The sequence below is a fragment of the Prionailurus viverrinus genome, chromosome C2 (genome assembly GCF_022837055.1).
Source record: "Prionailurus viverrinus isolate Anna chromosome C2, UM_Priviv_1.0, whole genome shotgun sequence".
Taxonomy (NCBI): domain Eukaryota; kingdom Metazoa; phylum Chordata; class Mammalia; order Carnivora; family Felidae; genus Prionailurus; species Prionailurus viverrinus.
In genome coordinates, this window is record NC_062569.1 from 63,068,078 (window position 1) to 63,095,177 (window position 27,100).

At 41.2% G+C, this 27,100-nt stretch overlaps 1 protein-coding gene across 1 annotated transcript; it reads left to right on the plus strand.

The window, feature by feature from the left end:
* Positions 1-680: 680 nt before the first annotated feature.
* On the plus strand, positions 681-21,604 carry SAMD7 (sterile alpha motif domain containing 7). Its single transcript, XM_047874119.1, has 8 exons — positions 681-783; positions 3,269-3,395; positions 4,656-4,780; positions 8,374-8,452; positions 9,562-10,184; positions 11,189-11,310; positions 18,209-18,319; positions 21,437-21,604. Exons 1-8 carry the CDS (start codon positions 681-683, stop codon positions 21,602-21,604), a joined length of 1,458 nt encoding a protein of 485 aa, XP_047730075.1.
* The last annotated feature ends 5,496 nt before the right edge of the window (positions 21,605-27,100 follow it).

A 27,100-nucleotide genomic window follows, 5' to 3' on the forward strand; every position in this document is an offset into this window, starting at 1 on the left:
TCTTTTCTAAGGACACTAATCCCATTCATGAGGGGGTAGACCCCCTCGTGATGTAACCACTTCCCCAAATATTTACCTCCTAATACCATCATTTTGGGTATTCAACATATGAATGGGAGGAGGCATAAAAATCCAGGGTATAGCACCAGGCAATTAGACTTTTAGAAGAAAATTTGGGCACCAATAGATATGATGGTGGTAAGTTAAAAAGCACTCGCTTACAAGTATAAGGATTAAAGGAAACTAGGGAAGCCAAGTGGAGCCCAAAACTGTAACACTGAGATGTGGCAGATGTCACTGACTCATCCTTCCTGGGGACCTTCATGGCGTACATAGAGATACTTCTCTAGACCTCGGAAATAAGCTTACATTTTAGGTGCAAACTTGGAGGATTGATTAAAAAATAATAAACTACTATATCAGATGTGTAACAAAATTTTATAGATCACATTCAATCTCCTTGGCATTACAAAAAGAAAAAAAAACCGCACCCAAGAACCATAGGATCCAGAACAGTTATGTTACCAAGAAGAGTTTTAAGCAGATTTAAATTAGATCAGACTTGTCTTTGATGCTCCATTTCTTCATCTCTGTTAACCTGATAGCCTTGAGTTCCCTGCTTACTTCACTAAACGCGTGACGAACAGTAAAAAAACAATCCTGCTGTGTTGTTGCAGACAATGGACCCTACGGAACCTCGTAAATGTATTCCTCTGTCTGGTGAACCTGGTACTCCGGAAGAAAGGCATTTGTGCCAGCTCTCTACTGGAATGACATTAGAAGGTAATCACCTTGCCTCAACAGCCCCACACACTGTTGCTGCCAGTGGGGCAGAGGGAGATATATGGGAGCTCCCCGTGGCCCCCTTCCAAGTTCATCTTCAACCATGGGGAAGTCCTTCCCCATCTCAAGCACCTGCCCCTCTCAGCTTCTTGGTCTGAAGGCTCCCTCCCACACCACAGGAGTTCCTTGCATCTAGATCAGGCATAATCCAGGGGCTGTTTACCCGTCTCTTTGTCTTTCATTGGGACAAATCCTGAGGTGTGTTCCACAAGATGTCTTAGCAGCGTTGATCCCCAGTTGCCCAGAGTAGTAATCCACACATTAATTCTCCCTTTATCAGCTTTTCCCTTCCTGATTTCACTTCCCCACTCCCCCTTGTGAGCTCCTTGGGACCACTACCTGCATTCAAGTCCTTGTCTGAAGGCCTTCTTAGGGGGAATGCCAGAATAAGACAGCCTCATCTGTTTTTGGTGACTAATTTTTATGGCATTTCCCTCAGGTGATGTGTGTGAGGAAGAGGGGTGGTCCAACATCTAGGCAATCCTTGCTCTGGAGGGATTCTGCACCTCTCCCTTTCTTCCTTCTTTTTCCTCCTCCTTCCTCCTGATTCGTCTCCAGCATCACATAAAATGCAAGATAAACATTATATTTTATAATTTTAAAGATTCTATCTCATTCGTGGGTAAGTTCAAACTTCTGCCAAAGACAGTCATTTTATGACACAAATGAAAGTTCAATAACACCCAGATGTGTCCCACATTGTTCTGTTGTGTAATGGACTAAGGGGAGGAAGGGGGCTGTGCACCAGATTGCACACGGAGGACCTGAGATTTCAAGGCATGACAGTGTTCTTGACAGAATTGCAAGCCCATGTCTGACATATACCCAACCTTTGTTCTTTGTTGGCATTCTCACCGTGGCTGGCAGGTACCTGGCAAATATTTTTATTTTAATCCTGACTAGTCACTAGACTCTCTGAGGTCACTATCGGAGAGGAAACTATACTGACCTCACAGAAACCCAGTGAAAAGAAATCAACATAAAGAAATGTTTTAAATATATGAATGGCAAAAGCCAATGTTAGGTGAACTACGGACTATGATCATTAGGTTTCAGTCTTAAAAAGAAGCTAAAAAAGGGATAGTTTATTTAAATACCATTATATTTTTAGTTTTTGGTCTATATGAGTGTATTAACTGTTTTAACAATCAAATCAAATATACATACAAGAAAGGAAAAAATGAAGATCGCTACTTTGAAAAGCAGAACATTTTCTCCCCGATTTCCTAATTTTTCAAGTTTATTTCTTTATTTTGAGAGAAAGTGTGCACAAGTAGAGGAGGGGTAGAGAGAGAGGAAGAGAGAGAGAATCCCAAGCAGGCTCTGCCCTGTCAATGTGGAGCCTGATGTGGGGCTCGAACTCACCAACCACAAGATCATGACCTGAACTGAAGTCAGACACTTAACCGACTGAGCCACCCAGGGGTCCCTCCTAGTTTCCTTTTTTAAAAAACACACTTGTAGGTATCTGGGTGCCTGGGTGGTTCAGGCAGTTAAGCATCTGACTCTTGATTTTGGCTCAGGTAATGATCTCACAGTTTGTAGGATGAAGCCCCCACTTCAGGGATTCTTTCTGTCTGTCTGTCTGTCTGTCTCTCTCTCTCTCTCTCTCTCTCCGCCACTCCCCCACTAATGCGTGCATGCATGCACACTCTTGTTCTCTCTCTCAAAATAAATAAAATAAAATATTTTAAAACCATACTTGTAAGTATCTTGAATTTTTTGAAGTGACAATGGAGGATGAAGGAAAAGCGACAATGACCTGCTTGACTAGTATTTGTTTAATATTTAAAATTACTCAAAGGACATGAATAATTAACAGGAAGATGTAAACCAAAATGTTATCCTTTTAACAACGGTCCCTATTTCTGGTCATTAGGTTCTTCAGATAAAGTTATGCATCCTGTGTTCATGTATATTTGGATACAACTTGCTCACTTGTTCTGATTAAACACAGTCCTAGTCTATATCTACTTTAACTAGATGTATTTTTAGCCACTATGATTTTCCCTTTTCTATTTTAATCTTAACAATTAAAAAGGAAGATTTTTCTAAAGATTGAACATATGGGAAATAGACACATTCATACCCCTGGAAATATAAAAATCAAAGTAAGTTGTAAGAAAGGAGGTTGGTATTTCTGGAATCTTGCAAGGCTGGTTTAATTTTATTATTGCTTGTAATATGGTGTGGTATTTCCTGTGAACTCATCAACGAATTCCAAGGACAAGCTGAAAATCACTGAGTTCTGCAGTTGGGTCTGGGAGCTCACAGTGAAGGGGGTTTTGTGTAAGTGAAAGTTTGGTATAGCTGGTCTCCCCAGATGTTGGGGAAATACAAAAGGTGTTTGTTGTGTTCAAGAAAAATTCAAATAGTTCACTAAAAGTGTAGTTTTTTGTTTATATATTTATCTGATTCTTTTTAGAACTCCATCAGTGGCGAGAGATATTGATGATAAATCCAACGATGGCCATGAATCCTTTACTGACGGCACCAGGGCAGCAGAGGATGCCACTGGTTCCTTCATCATTTGAACCTCCAACGGTGGATCGGTATTTCTTTCCAATATACTATTCTGTTCGAAGGAGAAAATGGATGACCATTAACGTTTCAAATGATGGTGACTCCAGTTTTGTTTTCTTGTCTAGTGTCACTTCCATGAACTGTGGTGCACAAATGCATATCAAGATGCTCTGCTGGCCACACGTTCAACACACTTCCCATCACTTCCCATCTGGGGCCTGCTTGACACACTCCACACATAGCTAACAAGCACTTACTATGGGACAGGCATCATACAGGTATAAACATTGATGTAATCTGCAAGGACTGCCCTAACAAAATACCACAGACTGCATGGATTCAGCGACAGAATTTTATTTCTCCTAGTTCTGGAGTCTGAAAAGCCATAGATCACGGTGTCGGCAGAGTTGATTTGTGATGAGGCCTCTGTCCTTGGCTTGCAGACGGTCACCTTCTTGCTGTGCCCTCACCTGGCATTTTTCTCTGTGCATGCACTCCTGCTTCCTCTTCCTCTTCTTCTTCTAAGGACACCTGTCCTATCGGATCAGGGCTCTGCTGTTATAGCCACATTTAACCTTACGTACCCCATGAAAGGCCCTATCTACAAATATAGTCACAGTGGGAGTTTGGACTTTAACCTATGAATTTGGGAGGAACACAACTCACTCCATAACAGTTGAGTACCCTGGTTTTCTCATGATAGAACAATTTTTTTCTTTCAATAAAAGTGACATTATCAGTACTTAGGTTGTACACTCTGGTAGTTTCTTATTTTCCCCTCTTTAGAATATTTTGACATTCTGAGAGGAAAGTAATGTCCATTATTTATTGTTGTTGTGGGGTGTGAACAATAAATTTTGACTTCTCGAGACCACTGAAGTTTGGCAAAACAAACAAACTGCCCACCACATAGTCAAACACTGATCCCAGATGGCAAAACCCAAGGCAAAGTGTGTCCATTACATGAGAAAAGAATGTGGTCAGAATAGTATGTTAGTCATGGGAAATCAGAGAGCAGTATTAATTTGATTAGATTTTTTCCAGACATTTCTAAAACTTTTTTTTTTTTCTTGATGTTTCTGTTGTGTTGTCAGCTGGGTCAATCCTTCCTTAGTAGATGTTTCTCACCACATTTCTACTGAAACCAAGAGGCTGCAGGATTTTTGCATCTTATTTTTGGAAGAGATGATAGAATCTCATCTGGCAATTAGAAAATCTCACTGCCTATGCAATGGAAAATTTGTACTGTTCCATCCTCAATTTATCTATTTTATATCTTTTTTTCCTAGAGATTTATTGTCTTCCACTGTAGCTCCTGCTGACCCAAGACAGTTTTGTGTTCCTTCCCAATTTGGATCCTCTGTTCTACCAAATGCAAATATACCGAACGTGCTATCCAATCATGTCTACTCAGGTATGAGCAATCGATGGTCTGTGGCACCAGTGTGACCTGGATGGCTGCATTAAGTTCTGCCATCGTGCCATCGCATTTACTGCTAAGTTTGGCAAAGCTGTGTGGCAGGTGTGCTTGTAAGTTCTGCACTTGCTACCTAGGTTTCAATCATGGTTCCACCACTAAGTGACCACGTGTAAGTTGCTTAACGCCTCCAACCACCAATTTACTGAGGAATAACATGAAAAGTTGCAATATCTCTGTCTTATCTTACATGTGAAGAACTAAAGGGGTCATGGGGAGATGAGATCTGAGAGTTAAGGGGGCTTGGGGCTGTTTACCTCTGGCCTGATAGGTCAAAGTGGAGGCTTGCCTTTTATCCTGAGTAGGAGGGGAAGCTTTTGAGGAGTTTGCACAAAGGAGCGACATGGTCTGACTTACATTTTACCAGGATCGCTCTGGCTCCTGTATTTGAGACAAACTTGATAGGATCAAAGCTCTGAAGATAAACTGATGGGAGTTAATGGGCTATCAGAAGAGCCAAAAGATTATGATGGGTTGGCTCTGGGTGGTGACAGTTGCATAGTAACATGTAGTTGGATTCTGTAATTATTTTGAAGGTAGAAATAACAGATTTTCTCACAGTTTAGATATGAGCTGTGTGAGAGAGAGGTCTTAAGGAGGATAGCAAAAATTTTGGTCTGAACAATAGGAGAGGTAGAGTTGTTATTCACTGTTGAGGAAGAGTGTGAGAGGAACAGAGTTCTTGGGGTGGGAGAGATGTTATGGGCTCTGTTTTGCTCCTGTTACGTTTGAGGTACCTAACAGATAATCAGTGGGAGATGTCAGGAAGGCAGCTAAAGTGAAGAGAGGACTTCTGGAGACAGCTTGGAGATATAATTTTGGAAGTCATCAGCTAAATGAGACTAAATGAGATCATCTTTAGAGTGAGTGTTGATAGAGGTTAAACGGATGATATCTAGGACATACCAACAAGATCCAAAAGATGAGAAGGATCAAACAAGGGAGAAACAGGAGAAAACAGTGTGATGGGAGGAGACCCAGGAGAGCCTGGTGGCCTTGAAGGCAAGGGACGAAGTTTTAAGGAGAGAGTGAGCATCTGGGTCAAGTATGCCTCTCGTAGATGAAGTAGACAAAAACTAAGAATATATGATTAGATTTAGCTGAGTGGAGCTCATTGGTGATCTTGATAAGAGCAGTCTCAGTAGAGGGCTATCAATGAAAACATGACTGGTGGGGGCTCAAGAGAGATTAAGAAGAGAGAAATTCCTCATCATATAGAAGATCAAACTGATGTATCTTATCCCCCAAAACTGTATTCATGAGTTTCTGTTTGTCCCTGCTCTCCAATTCCAACAACTCTCAATAGATAAGAACAAGTAGGAGTGAAAAGCCTGGAACAAGAAAAAATATGATTGGTGCCAGGGCCAGTGAAGACACCAGTCTGCCTGGATCTGAGCATGTTGTGCATGGATCCAGTGCAAGGGGATAGGGCGTAGAAGCCAGGGCCTGACTGAAACTGGACACACCCACTAGAGTGTTCCAAGGACCAAAAAGGTTGTCCCAAAAGCTAATCCTGGATGAAAACCCCATCTGGCGTCAAGAACCCAGTAAATCTATAGCCCATGGTTACAGGCAACACATAAATAGACCAGTGAAATAGTTGCATTGCTGACTCAGAGCCCATCTTAGTGATAAAGAATCTGGAAGCTGCCAATGTTTGGATACAAGCAAGCAAATTCACCACCTGTCTCAGGGACAGAGGTCAGGTCTCCTGCCTCAAGGCTGATGTGTAGGAGAGTAAGCAACGGAAAACTAGGGCCTCAGTCCTATAGAAACGGAGCTACTAAATTAGCAAAATAGAAACCAAGACACAAATCTATTTCAAAAAATTGGGTATCAGGAAGAAAGTAGGTTATTACAGCTGGACTAGCACTAAGTTTGATGTCATCTATTTAGGAAAGAGAAAGAAACTTGGAATAAGTTTGGGGATTCCAGATTTCAGAGGGTCCTAAAATCCAGGTAATTAAAATTGTGCCCTCTAAACTGGACTTCTCGTGAGAAATTTCTCAGCATTCTTTTGCAGTCAGTACCTCATGGGTTGATAGTTTCACCCATGCTGGCTCTCTAGAGAAGAATATTTTGAAGCCACTAAATTATAAAAAATATAAAGTGTTAGCATTAGGAGGATTTTAGAGGTCACCTCATCCAATCTCTGAATTTTACGAATGACAAATAATCTCCCTTAAAAAAGATATAGCATTATTTATTTTAAGATGGGTTATTAATAGCAGTTAATGAGCTCTTCTAACTTAGTACAAAGCATGTGCAAGAAGAAATTCTCTCATGATACTGACCGCTGTGTTAGGGAGAACAGATTTTCACATGTAAAACTACATAAAACAAGTACAATTTGTATGTCTATTATTGTTGAAGAATTCTCTGTGGACCTGTGCTGGTCTATGAAGAGGTTGTGCAAATAAATGCATAAATAGATAAACTTTTGCAGCAATTTGACAGGGTAATTCTATGTCTATTAATCTGATCATTTTTTACATTACACTTGTAGTTGTCCTTGTTTTCATTTCAATTTTATAAAAGTTTGTTTTATTGTATTTTTAAAAAAAAATTTTTTTAATTTTATTTCTGAGACAGAGAGAGACAGAGCATGAGTGGGGGAGGGGCAGAGAGAGAGGGAAACCCAGAATCTGAAGCAGGCTCCAGGCTCCCAGCTGTCAGCACAGAGCCCAGGGTGGGGCTGGAACTCACAAACCCTGAGATCATGACCTGAGCCGAAGTTGGTCGCTTAACCAACTGAGCCACCCAGGCTGTTTTACTATATTTTAAAAAATTGTTTTGGCCCATGATGGGTGGAAATTTTAAAAGAAAAAAAAATACTGCTTTACCATAGATGGTTTAAAAAGCATCTGTATAGACTCTAAGTGTATTAGGAGTACAGAGAAAGAAAAAAAATCAGTAGAGCATAAAGTTACCAGGCAAGAATAGAGCCTTGAATTCCATAATGCTGCTGTTATTTCAAGACACTTCAGAAGATTGACACAAAGAATGTAATTTCTACCAACTTCATTGAAGACATTTTGCAAAAAGTATCTTCCTCAGACACACCAAAAAATCCACATAGAGAGCTTTATATCTTATCCATGAAATCATTGCATTTATTTGCAGGGGTTTTGGTGCACAAGAAGCACTTAGTTACTTTTTTTTTTTAAGGTCAACTGATTCCTCTTGCAGCAAAAGAAAAGAAAAGAAAAATGATCCGTTTTTGCTTTAAAAGCTAGAAACAAAGAGATCCACAGTTCATTTCATTTTTTTTTTTCCTTTTCAAGTATGGCAGGAAAATGTCACCAATCATGAGACCCATACTTAAAGAAAAATAAAATTATCTAGTGTTTTATCATTCCATCACCAAAGTAACTCTAAGATGCTGAACAGCAATTATCTGATATTGTTTCCAACACTGTGCTCTACTGGTGGGTGGATGTTCTTTTAAATCATTGTATTTTATTTTTATTATCTTTAAATGGACATTGTTAATTTGTTTGTGGGGTGGGATGGTGGTTTTCTTTTTTAAGGTTGGGGCATTTTACCACCTGAATCCATAAAGGCAATGGCAAGAAGGAATGAAATGATTCAAAGGCAGCATACTGCCAGGTAACATAATGGTGTTGTTTTTATTTATTTTCTATTCACTTGTTCATTGATTTTAGATGGATAGATAGATAGATAGATATAGAGATACTTTTTATATGCATTCATTATATTTGTATTTTGTGTTGTATACATATACAAACTCTAATTATATACATATTAGATAGATAGATAGATAGATAGATAGATACCTGATTACATACAAAAAGCACTTCAGGAATATTACAAAAAGAAATATATACAAACATATATTTAAGTTAGTTACAGATAAAAGTAAGATTAGAAATTACATAGTGAATCTATGTCTGTAGATCTTAAGAGTTTAATAATGTCTCATAATTAAAATGCCTAGTTGTGAGTCCCCTGAAATTCATATTTGCACTTCTGTTTTAAAAGACTTCAGTTCTGCCCAAATATAGGAGCTAAGCTTGCCAACCCCACTTCGGACTCTACAAGCAGAGCCCAGGCAGCCCCATATCAGTGGCCCCAAAAGTGGACTTCAGCTGTAGCAACTAGGAGAAAGAAAAGACAGCAATAATGACTAGGGCATGGCCCCGGGGTACAAGAAGGCCTCAGACTCAGTTTTCCATCACTGAACCCTAATGAGTCCAGGTGATAACCAATAATCAAAATAAATTAAGCAAAACCCCCAACAAATCCTCCCCCACAACTCCTGCCAATTGCATTGATTTGTAACAGTTGAGACTTGCGTTGACTTCCTTGAGTCCCACTAAGATTATACTGTGGGGTTTAGAAAACTCTTTCCAGAACTTTGATTTCTTCGAGGATTAATTTCTGGCAAGAAACTACCCTGTGCTATGTTATTCCCATTCCTGCGAAATTTGCCAGATCTATTAGAGCTAATGCTTTAAAGACAGGCCTTGGACTTCCATTGTGAGATTCGGCCAAACCTTTCATCCTCAGATCTCATTCCAAACTCTCCTTCCCGGTGATTTTCAAGGGAATTCGTGTTTCCACCCAACAAACTTCTGACAAGTAGTGGGAAGACCTGGGAAAAGCAGAGGTTCCATCTCAAGGAACACAGAGAACCATTAAGATTATATTTCTAGCAGTTTTCTTGGGGTGTATAAAATATATTGTTTTGTTTTTAGGATGGAAATGGAAATGCATGCATTTTACCAGCAAAGGAGAATAGAAAAAGTGAATCCCAAGGGACTAGCAGGACCAGGGATACCATTCCTCTATACCTCCAGCATCCCTCCTGGCCCAGCCAACTACCATGGCAGGAGCATGCTCCCTGCCAGTGACCTGCATTTTCACAGAAGCACCCTGAGAAACCTTCAGGGAACCCCCACGATAGTGGCAGCTGGTCCACATTTTCTAGAAAGCTGGGGTCAGAAATGTCGTCGTCTCAGGAGAGGTGCTGGGAATCAGAAAGTTCTAGACAGTGATATTGAGAGCTCTAAAAGCCAAGGAGAAGAAAAAATCTTAGGCCAGACTCATGTGATTTCCTACGAAGAGGATGAATTTGCAAAAGAACCAGAAACCGAAGCTCTCAACAATCAGAAGTCAAGGGAAACCAATGAAAAGCCAGCTCTTGGCAACACCTGTGGGGAGCTCGAGCCCACCCATAAAAAACCTTGGGGAGCTCATGGTGCTCCCCTAGAAGCAAAGGCCTGGGATGGTGCAAAGGAGAAGACTTCAGAGCAAGGCTTTGCAGCCTGTGGTGAAAAGAATGGGGTTTGTCCCCCAGTTCCTCGACCATCTCTGCCAGGTGGGTGTCAGGGGCCAATGGCAGATTCTAATGAGCCACAGGTCACCACGCCCTTAAGTTATTACATAATGTACCATTCCCATCGCGTTTCCTTTTATTCTTCTTTTTCTTAATCCTATTTAGGACTACGTCTTCTTGAAGTCCCTTTATTATGTTTGTTCCAATAAGCCATATTAGTGAAACTTGTCTCTATTTATATATTGCTGTATAGAGAATTTCCAGCCAAAGCTAGGAAGGCAAGAATGAGGAAGGATGGGGAAACCTACCAGAATTTTGAATTAAACTTTTAATTTAATTTGCTATTAATTTCTTCAATACAAAATAGAGGGACTTCTTCCTTAAAAGTATGAATTCCATCTCCCCTGTATTTAAGTGCAGAAAACAATAGACAGTTAAACAAAAGCATTAATTTTCAGTGCCCATTCCTGTTACGATAACTTATTACCTAAAAACATTAACATACTACCCTCCCAAACAAACAATGAATAGTTTCTAGAACTTCTTTTGGTAAAAACATTTTAAAACACAGGTATTTGGGGAAGGTGGTTGTAATCTAGTCACCAAGCCAATTGTGTTGGTGACTTACCCTTACAAAGCGTTAATTTGCCATTTCGATGAATATGTGGCTACATTCTCATGTCACCTAGAGAGGATGATAATTCATAGAATATCATAGAACGTGACAGTGTTCATCTGGAGAATGAAATCCACAGGGCATGTCTATTAGAACCTGAGAGAAAATGAAGCAGTATGGAATGTCTTTGTTTATTTACGATAATGCTGTCGTTAAAGATCCTTTAAAAGAAGGAAATAAAGGAGATTGCTAAATTTTTTAGAAAATATCTCTCAGTATTGTTTAAGGAGCTTGCACGTAGATATGAAGGGACCCTCTGTGGTAATAGAATATAAGGAAATTAATGTAACTATACATAAAAACGTGCTCTTAGTTTCCCCTTTTCCTGGAAATTGTATACCACAAAATAATTTCCTTTCCACTTTTAAAGGAGCGCACCCACTGGTTACAATTGGGGAAAATCTGTCTTTGGATGAAGATATTCAGAAATGGACCGTGAATGACGTGCACAACTTCATTAGGGGCCTTCCAGGTTGTTCAGATTATGCTCAGGTGACTGAACATTTAAGTACTTTCATAAAAATAAGACATTTTGAAATATGTTTCCTTCAACACGGGTTCTGCCAAACTTGCATTTTTCTCCCAGAGAAGTTTGCTTCTCTGAGTTTGCTTCTAATCTGCCCCTCGTATGTCATCGACTGACCGGGGACAGGAGCCTCTGATTGCTGAATCTTGGGTCATGTCCCCACAGCCCATCTGCAGGGGAGGCTGGGAAAGCCAATGTCTGGCATTAGTTTCTGTTCCGTCAAGATTCCTGGGAGATAGGAATTTACCCAAAATTAGGAGATTCGGAGGCTAAACATCCAAAAATATTGAGAAGTGATGAGTACTTTCCCTATTCTTCCATATAGCAAACATTGGGGGGCACATACTTCTGTACCAGAAGTTTTAGGCTACTCCTAATAGGTAATAGAAATATATTCTTTATTCTAAAAAGAATAACAAGCCTACAGATCTGAAAAATAAGAAATTAACTACCTTAAAATTCTCTATTTATGCCAGGGCAATATGCAAAAGTGAATACACACGTATAATTCAGTCTGGTAGATAAAATAGTATTTTTTTGAATCATAATGAACCATTAGGACAGTTGGAAAGAAGACTAGCTCTCCTCACATGGGAAAACTGGTGACAAAAATAATGGGTTGGCCGGTTTTTGAAGTTTATGTCAATGCTACATTTTCATATATAAAGTTTATTTTTTCAAGTGATTTAATCACACAATTTTAAGCTGCAATTTGCTTACTAAATCTGGTGTCGTTATCTTTGGTTTATATATCAAAGGAAAAGAAGGCAAGGAAAGGACATTATAATTTAACATAATTAACTGATGTTAGAAATGACTTTTTTCAGATCTTGGTTTTATGATCATTTTTTTTTCTTCAATTTAATGCCATTAATTCTTCTACTTTTTCTTTCTTTTTTTTTTTTTTGTTCTGTTTATGGGACTTATGGAAAATTAGATAGAGGAGCAGTTAAGAGCATGGCTTATGAAACTAGAAAGTACAAGTTCAAACCCTGGCTTTTCCGTTTTCTGGACATGTGACCTAGGACAAGCCGCCTGTCTTCTTAGTGCTGTTTTTCATCTTTAAAATGGGGATAATTACATAATTCATCCTCAAAGGATTGTGGTAAGCAGTAAAGAGGGCCTGGCACCTTATAAGTTCTTGACGAACGTTAATTTCACCATGCTATCAGAGGCTCCTCAAGATAACGGGTTCCTTATCAGGCAAGTTGTATTCTTTCAGTTATCCACTTTGTCTTTTTGCATACTTTGTAAAAAAAATTTGTCCTATTTTCTCCCATTCAATGAGTCTAACCTTATTATTTTCTTATTAGTCATTGACCATGGGGCAATCCCTTTTTAAATTTACCTATTCCACTTGTCAAGTGCCGCACCAACTGCCAGTACAGCAAAGTTACCAAATTTTGATAACAGTCCGAAATAAGCAACAGTTGAAATCAGCAATAAGCAATGAACATGTGATTGCTGGCTTCTGGGTGGGCCGAATCTGTTTGGCCCCTCATTATTCTTCATCAGCCAGTGATCCACAGGCATGGAAGTGCCGCGTATGAGACCCGCTCTTGTAATAAATGATGCTACGTGCATTTCATACTTTATCATCCCAAACGTCTTCTTGTGGGTACGTAGAAGTCACATAAGCACGAATACCCCACACTTTGCTGACTCATTATCTCTCACCAACAGGATGTCAGTGCTCCTTTCCCCACCCCAAGAAATGGAACAGTTATTTCTAGGTGTTTCTCAAATGTGGTTAGGGTCAAGTTCTGCTCTTCTTTCTTCATGAGTCTATTCCCTCTCAGCTGGTGACTGCTGGTGAAATCAACAGCAAGAACATTGCCCTGCTGGGCGTGCCCCTGCCGTGTTAGGGACAGTATTCCGTACAGAAATGGAGAGAGTCCCCTTGGATGCAATTGAGCGCAACAAGCTCAGAAGCAGCACAGCTCGGGCACAGCTGTCACTGGAACCTTTGTCTAGTATGTCACAGCCTGGGACTAGTCAGGGTCACACCCACCATGTCTCCCACACCCACCCTGCCATCTTCTTTCTCATCTCTGCCTTAGGTGGCCGCTCAGCAACCTCCTACCAACTGCCTCCTGTAGGTATAAAAAGAAAGCCAGAAAAAAATAACCACAACTAAACCTCAAAGCTCCTATGCAAATGAATTCTTTTAAATAGAGAGAGAGAGAGAGGGTTGGTAGCTCAATTGTTCAGGGACATCCAGGAGAGCCTGTGACACATCTTGTTTGTTCTAAGTAAATGTCTCATTCAAGGAACTCAGCAGATAAAATATTCTCTCCCTAAAAGAACTGAAATTACTAAAATTATGTGTACATTTATATGGTGCTCCTGGCTTAAACTGCTGTCTTGACAATGAAGTAGGAGGGACATGTGAGTGACACGGGCATATTCTGCAACTTTGCCTCAGGCCCAGGTTCATCCATCAGGGCTGAGGCTTGGGTCCTCATGCAAGTCAGTCCCAGCTGCCAACCTGTCTCTGTTTGAAAAAGTATCCTGGGGAAGCTGGGTGGCTCAGTTGGTTGAGCATCTGCTGATTTTAGCTCAGGTCATGATCTCACAGTTCATGAGTTCGAGCCCAGCATCAGGCTCTATGCTTACAGCTCAGAGCCTATAGCCTGCTTCAGATTCTGTGTCTTCCTCTTTCTCTGCCCCTCCCCCACTCTCTCTCTCTCTCTCTCTCTCTCTGTCTCTCTCTCTCTCTCACAAAAATAAGTAAACATTAAGAAAATTGAAAAAGAAAAGAAAAGAAAATGCATCCTTTCATTGCTCAATGGAATCCCTACAAAGGAAAGAGAAATGGGCCAAACCTTCCCACCATTAATACATTTAACTGTTTCCACCAGTACCCCTTTCTCTGAATGGCAGCAGGATTACATAGCGAAAATCCTGGATCAGAATGAGAAACCTTTTATTTTCTAAGTTCTCTACTTGGCAAGCTCAGCTTCTTGGCAACTCACTTAACCTTTTCTACACTGGTTGTCTCATTATTATAATAATGCCTACTTTTTGCTGAACATGGACTATATGCGAGGCACTGTATCAGACACGTCGTTTAGATTATCTTTTAAATTTAATGTATACCAATTCCATGAAGAAGATATTAACTCTATGTTGCAGTCTCAGCTGCAAAACTGAGCATCACAGTGTCTAAGAGAGTGAGTGCTTGAAAAATGTGTATGAGACTACAAATCTAGCTCTTTCCACCACAATTACTTTATGCTGAAGATATTGGGCCATATGGTTTATAGTCAAGGGTACCTGGGCCCCTAGGTATTGTCAAAGATGGTAAAAGGAATCCTTAATTTATTCCTAATACTTCAAAAAACGTTAAGAGAAATCATACGTTTCCCCAAGATAAGGCTACAAGCCTAACCAAAGTGTCAACTTTTTCACTTTAGCCTAAGATAAGTTAGTTCATGTTAGGCATTCTATAATTTTCTTTTTTTTTTTTAATTTTTTTTCAACGTTTATTTATTTTTGGGACAGAGAGAGACAGAGCATGAACGGGGGAGGGGCAGAGAGAGAGGGAGACACAGAATCAGAAACAGGCTCCAGGCTCTGAGCCATCAGCCCAGAGCCTGACGCGGGGCTCGAACTCACGGACCGCGAGATCGTGACCTGGCTGAAGTCGGACGCTTAACCGACTGCGCCACCCAGGCGCCCCATAATTTTCTTAATTAAAGTAGGAAACAAAATAATTACTTAGCAAACACAGTTTATAAATAACTAAAATCTATTAGAACAAGAATTTCCTAGTACAGAAGCTTCCCCAAAAGACTTGACTTTTCAGTCAGTCCTGAGGCATGCCCTCCAATATAGTGGACACAAGGCAAATATGGTTCCCCTTGCCACTGAACTTAAAGTCCAGAAGAGGGACACTAGTAAGGAGTTCCACATCAACGTGGAGATGCTACGAGAGAGCAGGTACGGAGCATGGTGGGCACACACGGGAGGGCCTTGTGGCTTCCTGAAGGGAGAGGCATCTGTAAGTGAGATTACTAGCTGAGGGGGGAGGTGAGGTGGAAGAGAGGCAAAGGAGAAATTTCCAAGTGAAGACCAGGAACCAGAAAGAATTTAGCACAGTTGGGATTTCGAGATAGCTTCCAGTGGCAGAGAAGGCCAGGACCAAGTGAGAGAGGGGACAACGGCAAGATAAGAGGCTGGATGAGGGGAGAGGGTCGGGTCACAAAGAGCTGTGGAGACCCAGGGAGGGACTGTGGCTTTATCCTGGAGGCAGTGGAGGTTTTAAGCGTGAGTGGCATACTTAGCTTTATATTTCAGAAAGGTCACTCAGGTTGCTCTTATGAAAATAGGTTGAGGGCAGCAAGACTAGTGGGGAAGCTCTAGATCCAGGGTAGCACCAGTGGGGCGGGTAGACAAGAACACTATGGAAAAGGCAAAACTGGCGTGATTCAGCTTGTGAGTTTAAGGTATACATTAGGGAGCCTTCGGCAGAAAGAGATATTCACTGAAGCCAAGAGAGAGACTGAGATGAATCAGGAAGACCAAAGAGCACTGGAGGCAGAAGCCTAAGGAACCCTAACCCATAAACATGGATAAAGAAATGATAGCCACACAAGTGACTGAGAAAGAAAGGCAGAGAGCACCCAGGAGGGAGCGCCTTGCAAAGGCCAGGAAAGAGCTTTTTTTTTTTTTTTTTTTTTTTAATGAAAAAGTAGTCAACAATGTCAAATACAACCAGGAACGCCAGGAACATCCATGCACTTGGTAACAGCAGAGTCACCGGGGACCCAGAGACAAGTAGGTTTAGTGGCTTAGTGAGGGTAGAAGTCAGAGTCCTTGAGACTGAGGAATGACTGGACAGTAAGAACATTGAGGCAGGGAAGATCAAAACTCTTGAGAAACTGGCCTGTGAAGGGGATGAGAGGTATGGGGCTGTATCTAGAGACAGAGTGAGGAAGCGTTTGTGTAGGTGCCTTATTATTGTTTGCTTAATGATGGAGACTTGGGTAAATGCCAATGGGAAGGAGCCAGCTCAAGAGGGGAGACTAACACTGAGAGAGGGGGTTATCTGCTGAGTGAAGCCTGAGGTGGGAGGGGTGAGGACACACAGTACACATGAAGAGATTGTCTTCAAACACTGAGAGACCCTCTTCCACCATATCAGGACCAAGGGAGAAAATATAAGTTTTTAGGTTGCTGGGCAGAATTAGAGGAAGTTCTTGTCTATTGGTTTCTTTCCTTTCCTTTTCTTTCCTTCCCTTCCCTTCTCTCTTTTCCTTTTCTTTTCTTTTCTTTTTTCTTTCTTTTCTTTTCTTTTCTTTTCTTTTCTTTTCTTTTCTTTCAATTAGGAAGTTATACAATCTGCTGAAAATGAGGGAGGATTCTGTAAGATCTTAAGTTTGAAGAGCGTGAAGAAAGCTTGAAAATAGAAAAAAGAGAAAACTTATCAGTAAATAGAGGATTGCCGGGCAGATGGAAGCTGGAGATCATGAAATTACAGCACTACCAAATCTGCCCAGATTTTTGATTCATCTCTTTATCTGCCTGGAATCTTTGTCCACCAGTGGCCTTCCTAGTTTCCAGAAGAAAAGAAGGCACGGCACTACACAGGCAGAACAGATAGGGCCCCGGAAAGGCCGAGCGCCACAGCATTTGCCTGCATTTCCCTCTCCTCCCCTTGCCATGCACGCAGGGCAGTGGACCGAGACACTGCACCTGTCAGCGTGAGAGGTAAAATTTGTCTGCCATGGTTTCCACCCACCACACTTTACTCAGCCTATTTGTCCATTCATTGGTTTGCCCAGCAACATTTATTGCACATCTACCATATCCCAGCCACAGCATTATAGGGGCACTGGTAAACAAGACATGGGCCTGCCCTCAAGTCATAACCATTCCAGGTTGGAACTGAGTTCCAGAGACAGAATTACAATGTACTCCAAGAGTCATTAAAGAGCACAGGCGTGCTACTGGATCACAGAAGAGAGAGTAACTGAAGTGTCATCCTCAAGCAGTCTTAATGGTTCCTGCAAAACTAAAATACCTATATATGAACAAGAATTTGGGGAGTGCCTCAGTCGGTTAAGTGACCGACTCTTTTTATTTGAAAGAGAGAGAGAATGTGTGTGTAAGTGGGGAAGGGGCAGAGAGAAGGAGAGAGAGAGAGAATTCCAAGCAGGCTCTGCACTGTCAGCACAGAGCCAGATGAGCGGCTCAAACCCACGAGCCGTGAGATCACGACCTGAGCTGAAATCAAGAGTCGGATGCTTAACCGACTGAGCCACCCTGGTGCCCCAAGTGACTGACTCTTGATCTTGGCTCAGGTCATGACCTCACATAGTGAGTTCGAGCTCCGAAAAGGGCTGCACACTATCAGTGCAGATCATGCTTGGGATTCAATCTATCTGTCCCTCCCCCTCTTGCATTTTCTCTCTGTCTCTCTAAATAAATAAATAAATAAATAAATAAGGAAAGAAAGAAAGAAAGAAAGAAAGAAAGAAAGAAAGAAAGAAAGAATTGGGGGGGGGCACCTAGCTGGCTCAGTGGGGAGAGCATGCAAGTCTTGATCTCAAAGTCATGAGTCTGAGCCCCACGTTGGGTATAGAGATTACTTAAAAAAAATTGTTTATTTTTATTTATTTACTTATTTTATTTAATAGAGACAAAAGGGGGGTGGGGAGAGGAGCAAAGGTAGAGAGAGAACATTAAGCAGGTTCCACACTCAGCATGGAGCCTGACACGGGGCTCCATCCCACCAGTGTGAGATCATGATCTGAACTGCAATCAAGAGTCGGATGCTCCGCTGACTGAACCACCCAGCTGCCCCACACAGGAATTTTTTCCAAAGACATGCAAAGTTAACACCTTTTGTTTTTGATAAAGGTATTTAAAGATCATGCCATTGATGGAGAAACCTTGCCATTACTCACCGAGGAGCATCTTCGCAGCACTCTGGGATTAAAGCTAGGTCCGGCACTCAAGATTCAGTCACAGGTATGGTGAGTTCTCATAACCAAATATGTATTAATGGTATGAGGCTTAAGAGAAATATGTTACCTTTCTCCTGTTGTAATACGCACAATACCCACTTAACCTCTTATTAAGCTTTGCCCCTCTGTGGGTGGGGACCTGACAGAAATGGGGAAACCTGAAAGCCTTGGGGGGGGTAGTGGTACTCATTCCTAGCTATGGTTGGGAAGGCACAAAGCAGTGGTGTGCTGGTGAATGTCTAACAACTAGTTCCCTTTAAAAAACAAAATGAACGCTGACTTGTAGCATCTGTTAATTTCTGTAATGTAAATACGCCTACGATGGCTGACAAACTCCTAATGTCATGTCCCCGAATTCAGAATCGCGGAGAGAGGCGCAGCAGTGCCCCATTTTAGAGCATGTTCACCATATGGATACACATAACTGACCTCAGGAGCAGAATAATAATAATTAATAGTAAAATCGTTAGGTAACAACAATTAAGGAGTGATGAGTTTTGAGTATTGACGACTCGAGTTTTCAATATAATGTATTTAATTGTAAATTTATATAATTTAATTTTTAACAATGCCACATTTAGCAACTGCTTTGCAAACTTCCCGAAAATGTAACGATTGGCTCTTGAGACTGGACCGAGCCAACTCCAGTTCATGACTTCTCACCATCTCCACTGCTTCCTTCAGGACTAAAGCACCAGTATCTCTCATTAGATTACTGCGTTAGCCTTCTGTTTGCCCTGCTCCGCCTTTGCCCTCCCAGCGCCTATGCACAAAACAGTTCAGGATGATCCTTCTAATACATAGGACAGACCATGTCACCCTTTGGCTCAAAAGTCTGTAATAGCTCCCCATTTCCTCCAGAGTAACTGCCCAAAGTTTATATCATTTGTGCTCCTCTCCACCCACCACTATCCTTACCTTCCTGACCTCATCTTCTACTTACCTCCCCTCTGCTCCACACCCCCCAGTTGCTGCTTTTGACCATTTGCCTCTGGATGCTGCTTAAACTTGTCGGCAAGCTCCACCTAAGAGCCGTTCCCTCTGCCTGGGATGCTCTTCCCCTGATATCCTCATGCTTTGTTCCCTCACCTCCTTCATCTTTGCTCTGCTATATCTTCTTAATGAAGCTTGCTCTGATCACCCTATTTACGATTGTACTCAGCTCAGGATCCATGCACACTACTGCTGTTCCTTTTCTTCTCTTCTTTTCTTCCCCAACAGCACCTATCATCTTCAATCATACAATGCAATGCATTTATTATATTCATGTTTATTGTTGATCCCCCCCCCCAAACCCACTAGAATGTAAGCTCCATGAGAGCATAGGTCTTTGTCTGTTTTGTTGACTAATGTATCTTTAGAGTATACAAGACTCATAATAGGTCAAAAGTTATTTGTTGAAAGAGTGAGTTTCCTGAAAATGAAACCAAGAATCATCAACTGATTCTTCCCAGAATTTATACAGAACTGAACCACTTTACAATACATATTTACGCAAAGAACAATGAGACTTCAAAATGTCCTTCGAAAACCATTTTTCTCTGCCAAAAAAGTTTAGGGTAAAGAAGTTCTTTATTTCTAGTGTAAATACCTTAATGTTTCCATTGGTATTCTTTTTTTTTTTTTTCAACTTCTTATTTTGGAATGATTTAGGTATAGAAAAGTTGCAAAGATAATAGAGTTCACCCAGCTTTTCTTAAGGCTAACATCTTACATAATGTGGCACATTTGTCAAAACTAAGAAATTAACATTGGTACAATGTGGTATTCACTTTTAAATAATTTATTTTTCTTTTAATTTTTTTGTTTATTTATTTTTGAGAGACAGAGAGAGAGAGCACGAGCAGAGGAGGGGCAGACAGAGAGGGAGGCAGAGAACCTGATGCAGGTTCCAGGCTCCAAGCTGTCAGCACAGAGCCAGACACAGGACTCAAACTCACGGACCTGAGCCGAAGTCGGATGCTTAACTGACTGAGCCACCCAGGCGCCCCAACAATTTATTTTTCTTTAGTGAGGATACTCTCCCTCTTGGCATTCTAATGACACTGCATGGTTTTTTTTCTCAAATCTGATTTACTTTGGCTTTAATTTATCACTCTGGCACTTTTTTTTTTCTGCCTTAACAACGTGGCCAGCTCTAAGCCTTTCTTTTTTCTTTTTGAATATAGTTGGCATACAGTGTTACATTCTCCAAGTCAGTCTTCATCTTGTCCTCACTTGCCATCGCTATTAGCCCCAAATCATTTTCACAAGGCTGTAGTCATTTCCTGTGCTCACACCTAATGTGTATAAGTAACTCCATGGAGCCCAAGTGAGCTCTAAAGTCCAGGCTCCATCTGCCTGCACAACAGGACAGAACTCCCACAGAAGGTGTGGGGGAAGATCTCAATCTCCAAAATGGGAAGCAGGGGCAAAATTCCATTATAGTAAGCCCTGCTGAGAAGAAGAAAACCCACCCGGATGACCAGAAACTTAGAAGGTGGACCTGAACAGGGCATACAAGGCATACAGGACATTACTGGAATCTGAGAACCCAGTATTGTTAGAATGGAAGAAGCTGGGTTTGAGCTATGACAATGTGAACGACGTAGAAATCCCCTGGGTCCCGTGGAGGGTGAGGTTTGTGTAAGAGTCCAGTGGTTAATGCTGGGGCACCGAGGCCCAAAGCGGCAATGTTTATGTCTCAACACTAAGGCAACTTGAAGCCACCTGTGTGCTGAATCTCCCTAAAGAATTGCAGCCTCAGCTTAGAGAAGTGCCAGTTGGGCATTGGTAAAGGTGGAGTGGGGTGTCTGTGGGATCTGTTGAGGGACCCTTAGGAAAGGGTGAGGTGGAGTAAACTCAGAGTGAAATGATTGTGTCACAGATGAACCACGGCAGACCCAGAGCCAGGAATTACAAAGTTACTACCACGGTGATATCCAGTTATACAGTAATAAATGCTGGATGTTTCTGAGAGAAAGAAAAAGCCCCCACATCCTAGAACGGTGTCCCTCACAACTATCTAGATGCCCCATGCCTGAAATTACCTATCCTTCCTGCCATCTGTGCCTAAGCAGAGGATGCCAGGTTATTGAAAGAATCTATAGACTTAATTGTTATAATCATTTTGTCTCCAAAGGTATCTCAGCAAGTGGAAAGTATGTTGTATAAGAAAAGTCATCTACTTCCTACCCATACAAAACAACCATTTGATCAACCAGCAGATACATCCCCTCTTTTGGATTTTAATTCCTGGGGTGATACATTGGATGTTCCTTGTTCCCAGGATATAACAATTCCTAAATGAGGCGAACAAGATAGCATGAGAAATTAAAGCCCTCAAGGAGCAAGAACAGTCTTTATCAGTTTTCCAAAGAGTCCAGGACATTCTGAAGGGCGTGTGAGGGTTTCCCAAGATGAGATGGAAGCTGGGAAGAAGAGAAAGCCAGCCCTCCTGGAGCCCTTAAGGAGGCCTTGCCCGAGAGCCTTCCTAATGTGACTTCAGCCCAAAGTGGCTGCAGGTGTATCCTTGGAAGCAAATGCTGAATGAAGGAGAGCATTTGCAAACACCAAAAAAGCTACAGTTGGATGATTCCATGAGGAAATCTCCGAAGAAGCCAAAAGAACCAATAGTGAAAAAAAAAAAGAGTTCCTTATCTCCCTTCATTCATTTCCCATCCCCCAACCCAGAAAGAGACCAAGGCAATCCCGTGGAGTTGAAAGATGTAGAAGAAAAAGTGGCAAAGTACAAAAATGAGAAAGAGAAGCTGACCACAAGGCCTCCACTTTTTCTCACTTCAGGCTTCCAGGCTGAAGAAGGACCAAGCCAGGGAAGAACAGAAGGTTTAACCTTTCAGTTCAGAGAGACCGTTATTCAGCATTTTCTTGCTGACATGAAATTGTCATGACTCAAAATAACTCCTAATTATCTGAGACGGAGATGAAAAGTAACAGTACCCACCTCAGATTTCCCACAAGGGGTGGAGATAGAGTTATCTCTGCAAAGCAGGTTTGAATTGGCTGGAGGGAGGGGAGAAGATGAAGGGGACTTTCTGCTTGTCCCCGTGGAGTCCCTCTCAACTTTACACTTAACAGAAAGCCTCTGAAAAGATACACAAGAAACGGCTAGGAGTTTGCTCAAGGAAGGGACTGGCAACAGGGGCATGAGGGAAACTTAGCACACACCCTCCTGTACATTTTAAAGGTCCAACGATGAGAATGCATTTTCTATTTTTAAAATTTACATTTAAAATGAAGAAACGGTAGCAGACAGCCTCGAAGGTAGCCCCCAATGATCCCTGCTTCCCGGTCCCTGTGCCCTCGTGTAACGCCCTCCCCTCTTAGGTGGGATGGACTTACTGACTCTTTTCTGGTGAACATAATATGAAAATCATGATGGATGTCACATCTTTGGTTCTTCTGTCTGGGATGCTCTTTCTCTCTGTTTGGAATCCCTGCTCTTGAGGGAACCAGCTTCTATGAGTCCAGGCAGCCCTGCGGAGAGCCTGAGTGATGGAACATGGAAACAAATCTTCTGAGGCTTGTCAAAAGCCACATTAAGGAACTTGAACGTGGCTTCTCCTCAGTCAAGCATTGAGATAACTACACATGCAGCTTCTGCCTACAGCTTGATGGAGGGCCTGAACCAGAGGTCTCCATTGAGTCGCTCCTGGATTCCTGACCCACAGAAACGGCAAAATAATAAATGTGTTGTTTTCAGCCACAAAGTTTTGGAGTAATTTATTTCACAGCAATAGATAACTTAAACAAACCAATAAAGTGCATTGTACAACATGTATAGGCTGGTACCCACATTCACTTTTTGGTTTAAAGGTGGGTTTTTGAAGTTATTTCCCTACAAGCCAGGCTAACATCATCAAGCTTTGCTCTCTTTCACTTTTAATCTGAAAGCAGCAAGGGGTTTTTGCCAACATAAAATTATATTGTACTTTCAAATATCCTTGTGGATTTGCTAATTTACTTTCTATGGAGAGAGAAAGAGAGACAGAGAGAGACTGAGGAGGGAGAGAAGGAGAAAAAGAGGAATAATCTGGGAAAATTTCAAAATTTTACGAAGTTTTGTCACATGCCCTTTCAACGGTTACAATTCTCAGCATAGAGAAGTTTCACAAGATACCAAATGTGCGTTAACAGATGTGATGGTGGGGGATAAAAAGGAAAGTTTAATTAATATTTTTAGTGGGAAAAGGATCATGTGGTTCAATCCGTATGACAGTTTTAAATTTCTTATCCCTGCTAAATGAGTCAATCGAGTTGGGAACTGATTCACTTGAACACATGTGTCTCAAAGTCTCACTAAGGAAAGTGTTCTGACATGCCTTCCTGGCATATACTATCACCAAAAAAAGCACTGTGCTTAATCTTAGATCCATGCATAAAAAAGCAGAGGATGTAGGTGAAGGAGGGTCCTCAGCGCCCTGCACTCTTCCAGTGGAAGGGGGGGAGGCAGGGAAGGAGGCTGGAGTTGGTTGTGCACACTAAGGTTACTTTCTTTCCAGATGAATAACTCCGGGGTACTTTTTAACAACAAACCCGCTTTAGAGACAGAGATGGTATTGGGGAATGAACATTTCACCCACATTATCATATAGAAATAGTGTTTACCTTTTCAGCAAATACTACTTTAGTTTTGAGCATACTCTGTACCCTTTGTGAGAATAGAAGAAAGGACAGCGACAAAAAGAAGTCTCTCCTATGTTTGAAAACCAATCACAATGAAACTGTGTTGGCTAATTAGGATCTTCAACTTACGAAATATTCTGTGTAGACAGACTGAATAAACATCCACACAATGGAGCGCTATGCAACTGTTTCTATAGTGGAAGTATTTATTACAGCTCTTAGAAAGCAAAAATAGAGTTTGCATATCGTCATTTTGCACCCCTAAAAAATAAAGATCTAGCTGATGACCATGAATGGCTGGTACCCTTACGAATAGAGAAACAACCAGACAATACATGCCTCCTCACGGAAGTCCATAACAAAATCCAAACTGTGGGAAACTGCATGGTAGAAACTGTTTTAGTAACTATATAGTAGAAATGACCTGATGTTCTTCAACAAACAAATTGCAAAGAAAAACAAAGAGAAGAAAAAGGAAAATCAATAGATAAAAAGATACTAAAGATTCAAATCACATAGATGTAAACATTCTGGAAACAGGTAGTTATGATGGTTGCACAACATTGTGAGTGTAATTAATGCCACTTAATTGTACACTTAAAAATGATTTAAATCACACATTTTTTAAATTAAATGGAGTCTGGCAGAACACTCAAGACTCTTGAGTCAGAGACAAGGGACTTTATTACTCATGACACAACAAGAAGCCCAAACATTAGCATATTTGTGTTGGTTTTCCTTGCTCTCAAGTGCCGCAAGGGTAATAAAGATGGGCCTAGAGATCGCCTGTACATGCAGTGTCTTGCATCACAGCTGAAGAGCACTGAGCTTGGGAAACCCACTAATTTTATAGCAAGCAGTAAGCAAGCCTGCTCTTTGACTGGGCTGGGGATGAAATGTTGGAGGGGAGTGCGGAAGAGATGTTATGTCATTTCTTAAGGTTACCAGTACATAATTAACCCTGAAAATTGGCCCTGATGAAAGAACAGTCAGGATCTTGCAATCTTGGCCCACCCAGAAAGATCTGTAGGAACAAAGGAGACCCAGAAAAGAGTGTCTCTTCCAACAATATCATGCCATGGATTTGCTTCAAAAAATCCATTGAGAAGAGAGGGTATTAGTCAGTGGGAGTATAGGTGAAACAACTTTGACCATGAGTGGATACTTATTGAAGCTGGGTTATGAGTACATGAGGCTCACTAAGCTGTTCATTCTTCTTTTATATATGTTTGAAAATTTTCCATAATAAAAGTTTTTTTAATCTTATTAAGAGTTATTATATACATTATGTGTGTGTTCTAATATTTTCTGATAGTATATTTAAAAATGCATATTTGCTATTTAAAATCTGTGGAATATTTATGGAGCACCTGGGTGGCTTAGCTGGCTGAGCGCTGACTTTGGCTCAGGTCATAATCTCATAGTTTGTGGACTTAAGCCCTGCATCGGGCTCTGTGCTGACAGCTTGGAGCCTTGAGCCTGCTTCAGATTCTGAGTTTCCCCTCTCATTCTCTGTCTCTCAAAAATAAATAAAGTGTTTAAAAATTTTAATAAAAATAAAAAATAAAATCTGTGGAATTTTTTATTCTATCAATTAATACTAAGATAATAACTTCAAGCAAATGCAGTTACTCATGATGGCAAATATTTATATTGTAATTTTATTACAGCTATATGAAAGGTCTGTTTTATAGAGAGTTGTAGGCAATTTATTGTACTTGTCCATCCTGTCCTGGGGAAAATGAATGTCTCTTCACAGAAGCCAAAAATACAAGGTCTGAGGTCTTTGATATATCTGCTAATAGTCACAAGATGCCATTGTGCAGCCATGAGAAGTAATCTCCCCAGAAATGTAATAGTTTGCCTAACATGACTGGGTGTCATTTTGAAAAAATCGGAATGCTTTTAGGCTGTGCACATTTAAAAAACAAAATGCATTTCTAGTATATTTCACCACTACCCCTTTGGCTCATTCCCTAATAGGTAATTTTATTTTGCTGGCTAGAGTGACATAAAGTTTATTGACTGATTATTACATTGAATTCAATGCCTACTTCCTTTCATCCTGCTAAGAAGTCCTTCTCATCAAATAAAACATAAAAGCAAGAGTTTCAAACACCTTGTTGCTATAAAAATTTTTTATCACCTCTTGTCTCAGTCGGTTTGGGCCACTATAATAAAATGACACAGACTGAGTGGCTTATAAACAAAAGAAATTTATTTCTCACAGGTCCGAGGCTAGAAGTCCAAAATCCAGGTGCCAGCATGGTCGGCTTCTAGTGACAGCCTTCTTCCAGGGTGAAGCCTGCCCACCTGTCACTGTGTGCTCACGTGGTGGAAACCAGAGACAGCAAACTCTTGTGTCTCTTCTTAGAAGGACACTAATCCCATTCATGAGGGCACCATCTTCATGACCTAATCACTTCCCAAAGGGCCCTCCTCCTAATAGCATCACAATGGGGGTTAGGATTTCAACATATGAATTTGGCGAGGGGACATTCAGTCCATTCATCAGCCCATTTGCTGTCAGTCCCCTCTCAACATTTTTCAGCTCTTTGATGCCTAAAAAAATATTCAGCAATTTCAGCTCCCCTTCTGGGTCTTTGGGGGATGGGGTGGGTGGCAGGGAGTAGCCAGATTTCTGCACTTTTTCCTTCCGCAGTTGCATTCCTATATAGAAAACAGCAAATTTCACATTAAAAAGGATCGGAGAGTCACAGAGTTTATCCAGATGATCAACCAGCTGTTACAAAAACTTAGAAACCCTGCTTCTTAACTATACATCTTCCTAACCATACCCCTTCTAAGAGCATGCCTTGGGAAGCACAAAACTAAAGAGTATATTTCCCTTTGGGGGATCACTGTGATGCTCCTGCACTGGAGACATCAGTCTTCATACTCATCATGGGTCCTGCCATCCCACCATTCTTGCAAAGATGGTTCTTCACTGGGTACCTGAAGATCACTGTCAAAACCCAGCCTGTGCCACTGATGTGTGGCACTGGAGGATGTGGGCTACGAGGGGCCCAAGCACTTGCGTCAAGGGGGAGAGGCCTTCAAGCATAGGAAAATGTATAATGTATTCTGTTTAAAGTAAAAACTACCGAGGAAACCTCTCATCAGAGCAAATGTCCCAAAGCGCATCTGTAGCCTGACCAAA

Coding starts and splice junctions, on each gene's coding strand:
- SAMD7 (XM_047874119.1), top strand. CDS start 681: ATGGACCCTACGGAACCTCGTAAATGTATTCCTCTGTCTGGTGAACCT. Junction 3,396..4,655: donor GAACCTCCAACGGTGGATCG/GTATTTCTTTCC, acceptor TTTTTTTCCTAG/AGATTTATTGTCTTCCACTG. Junction 18,320..21,436: donor CACTCAAGATTCAGTCACAG/GTATGGTGAGTT, acceptor TTGTCTCCAAAG/GTATCTCAGCAAGTGGAAAG.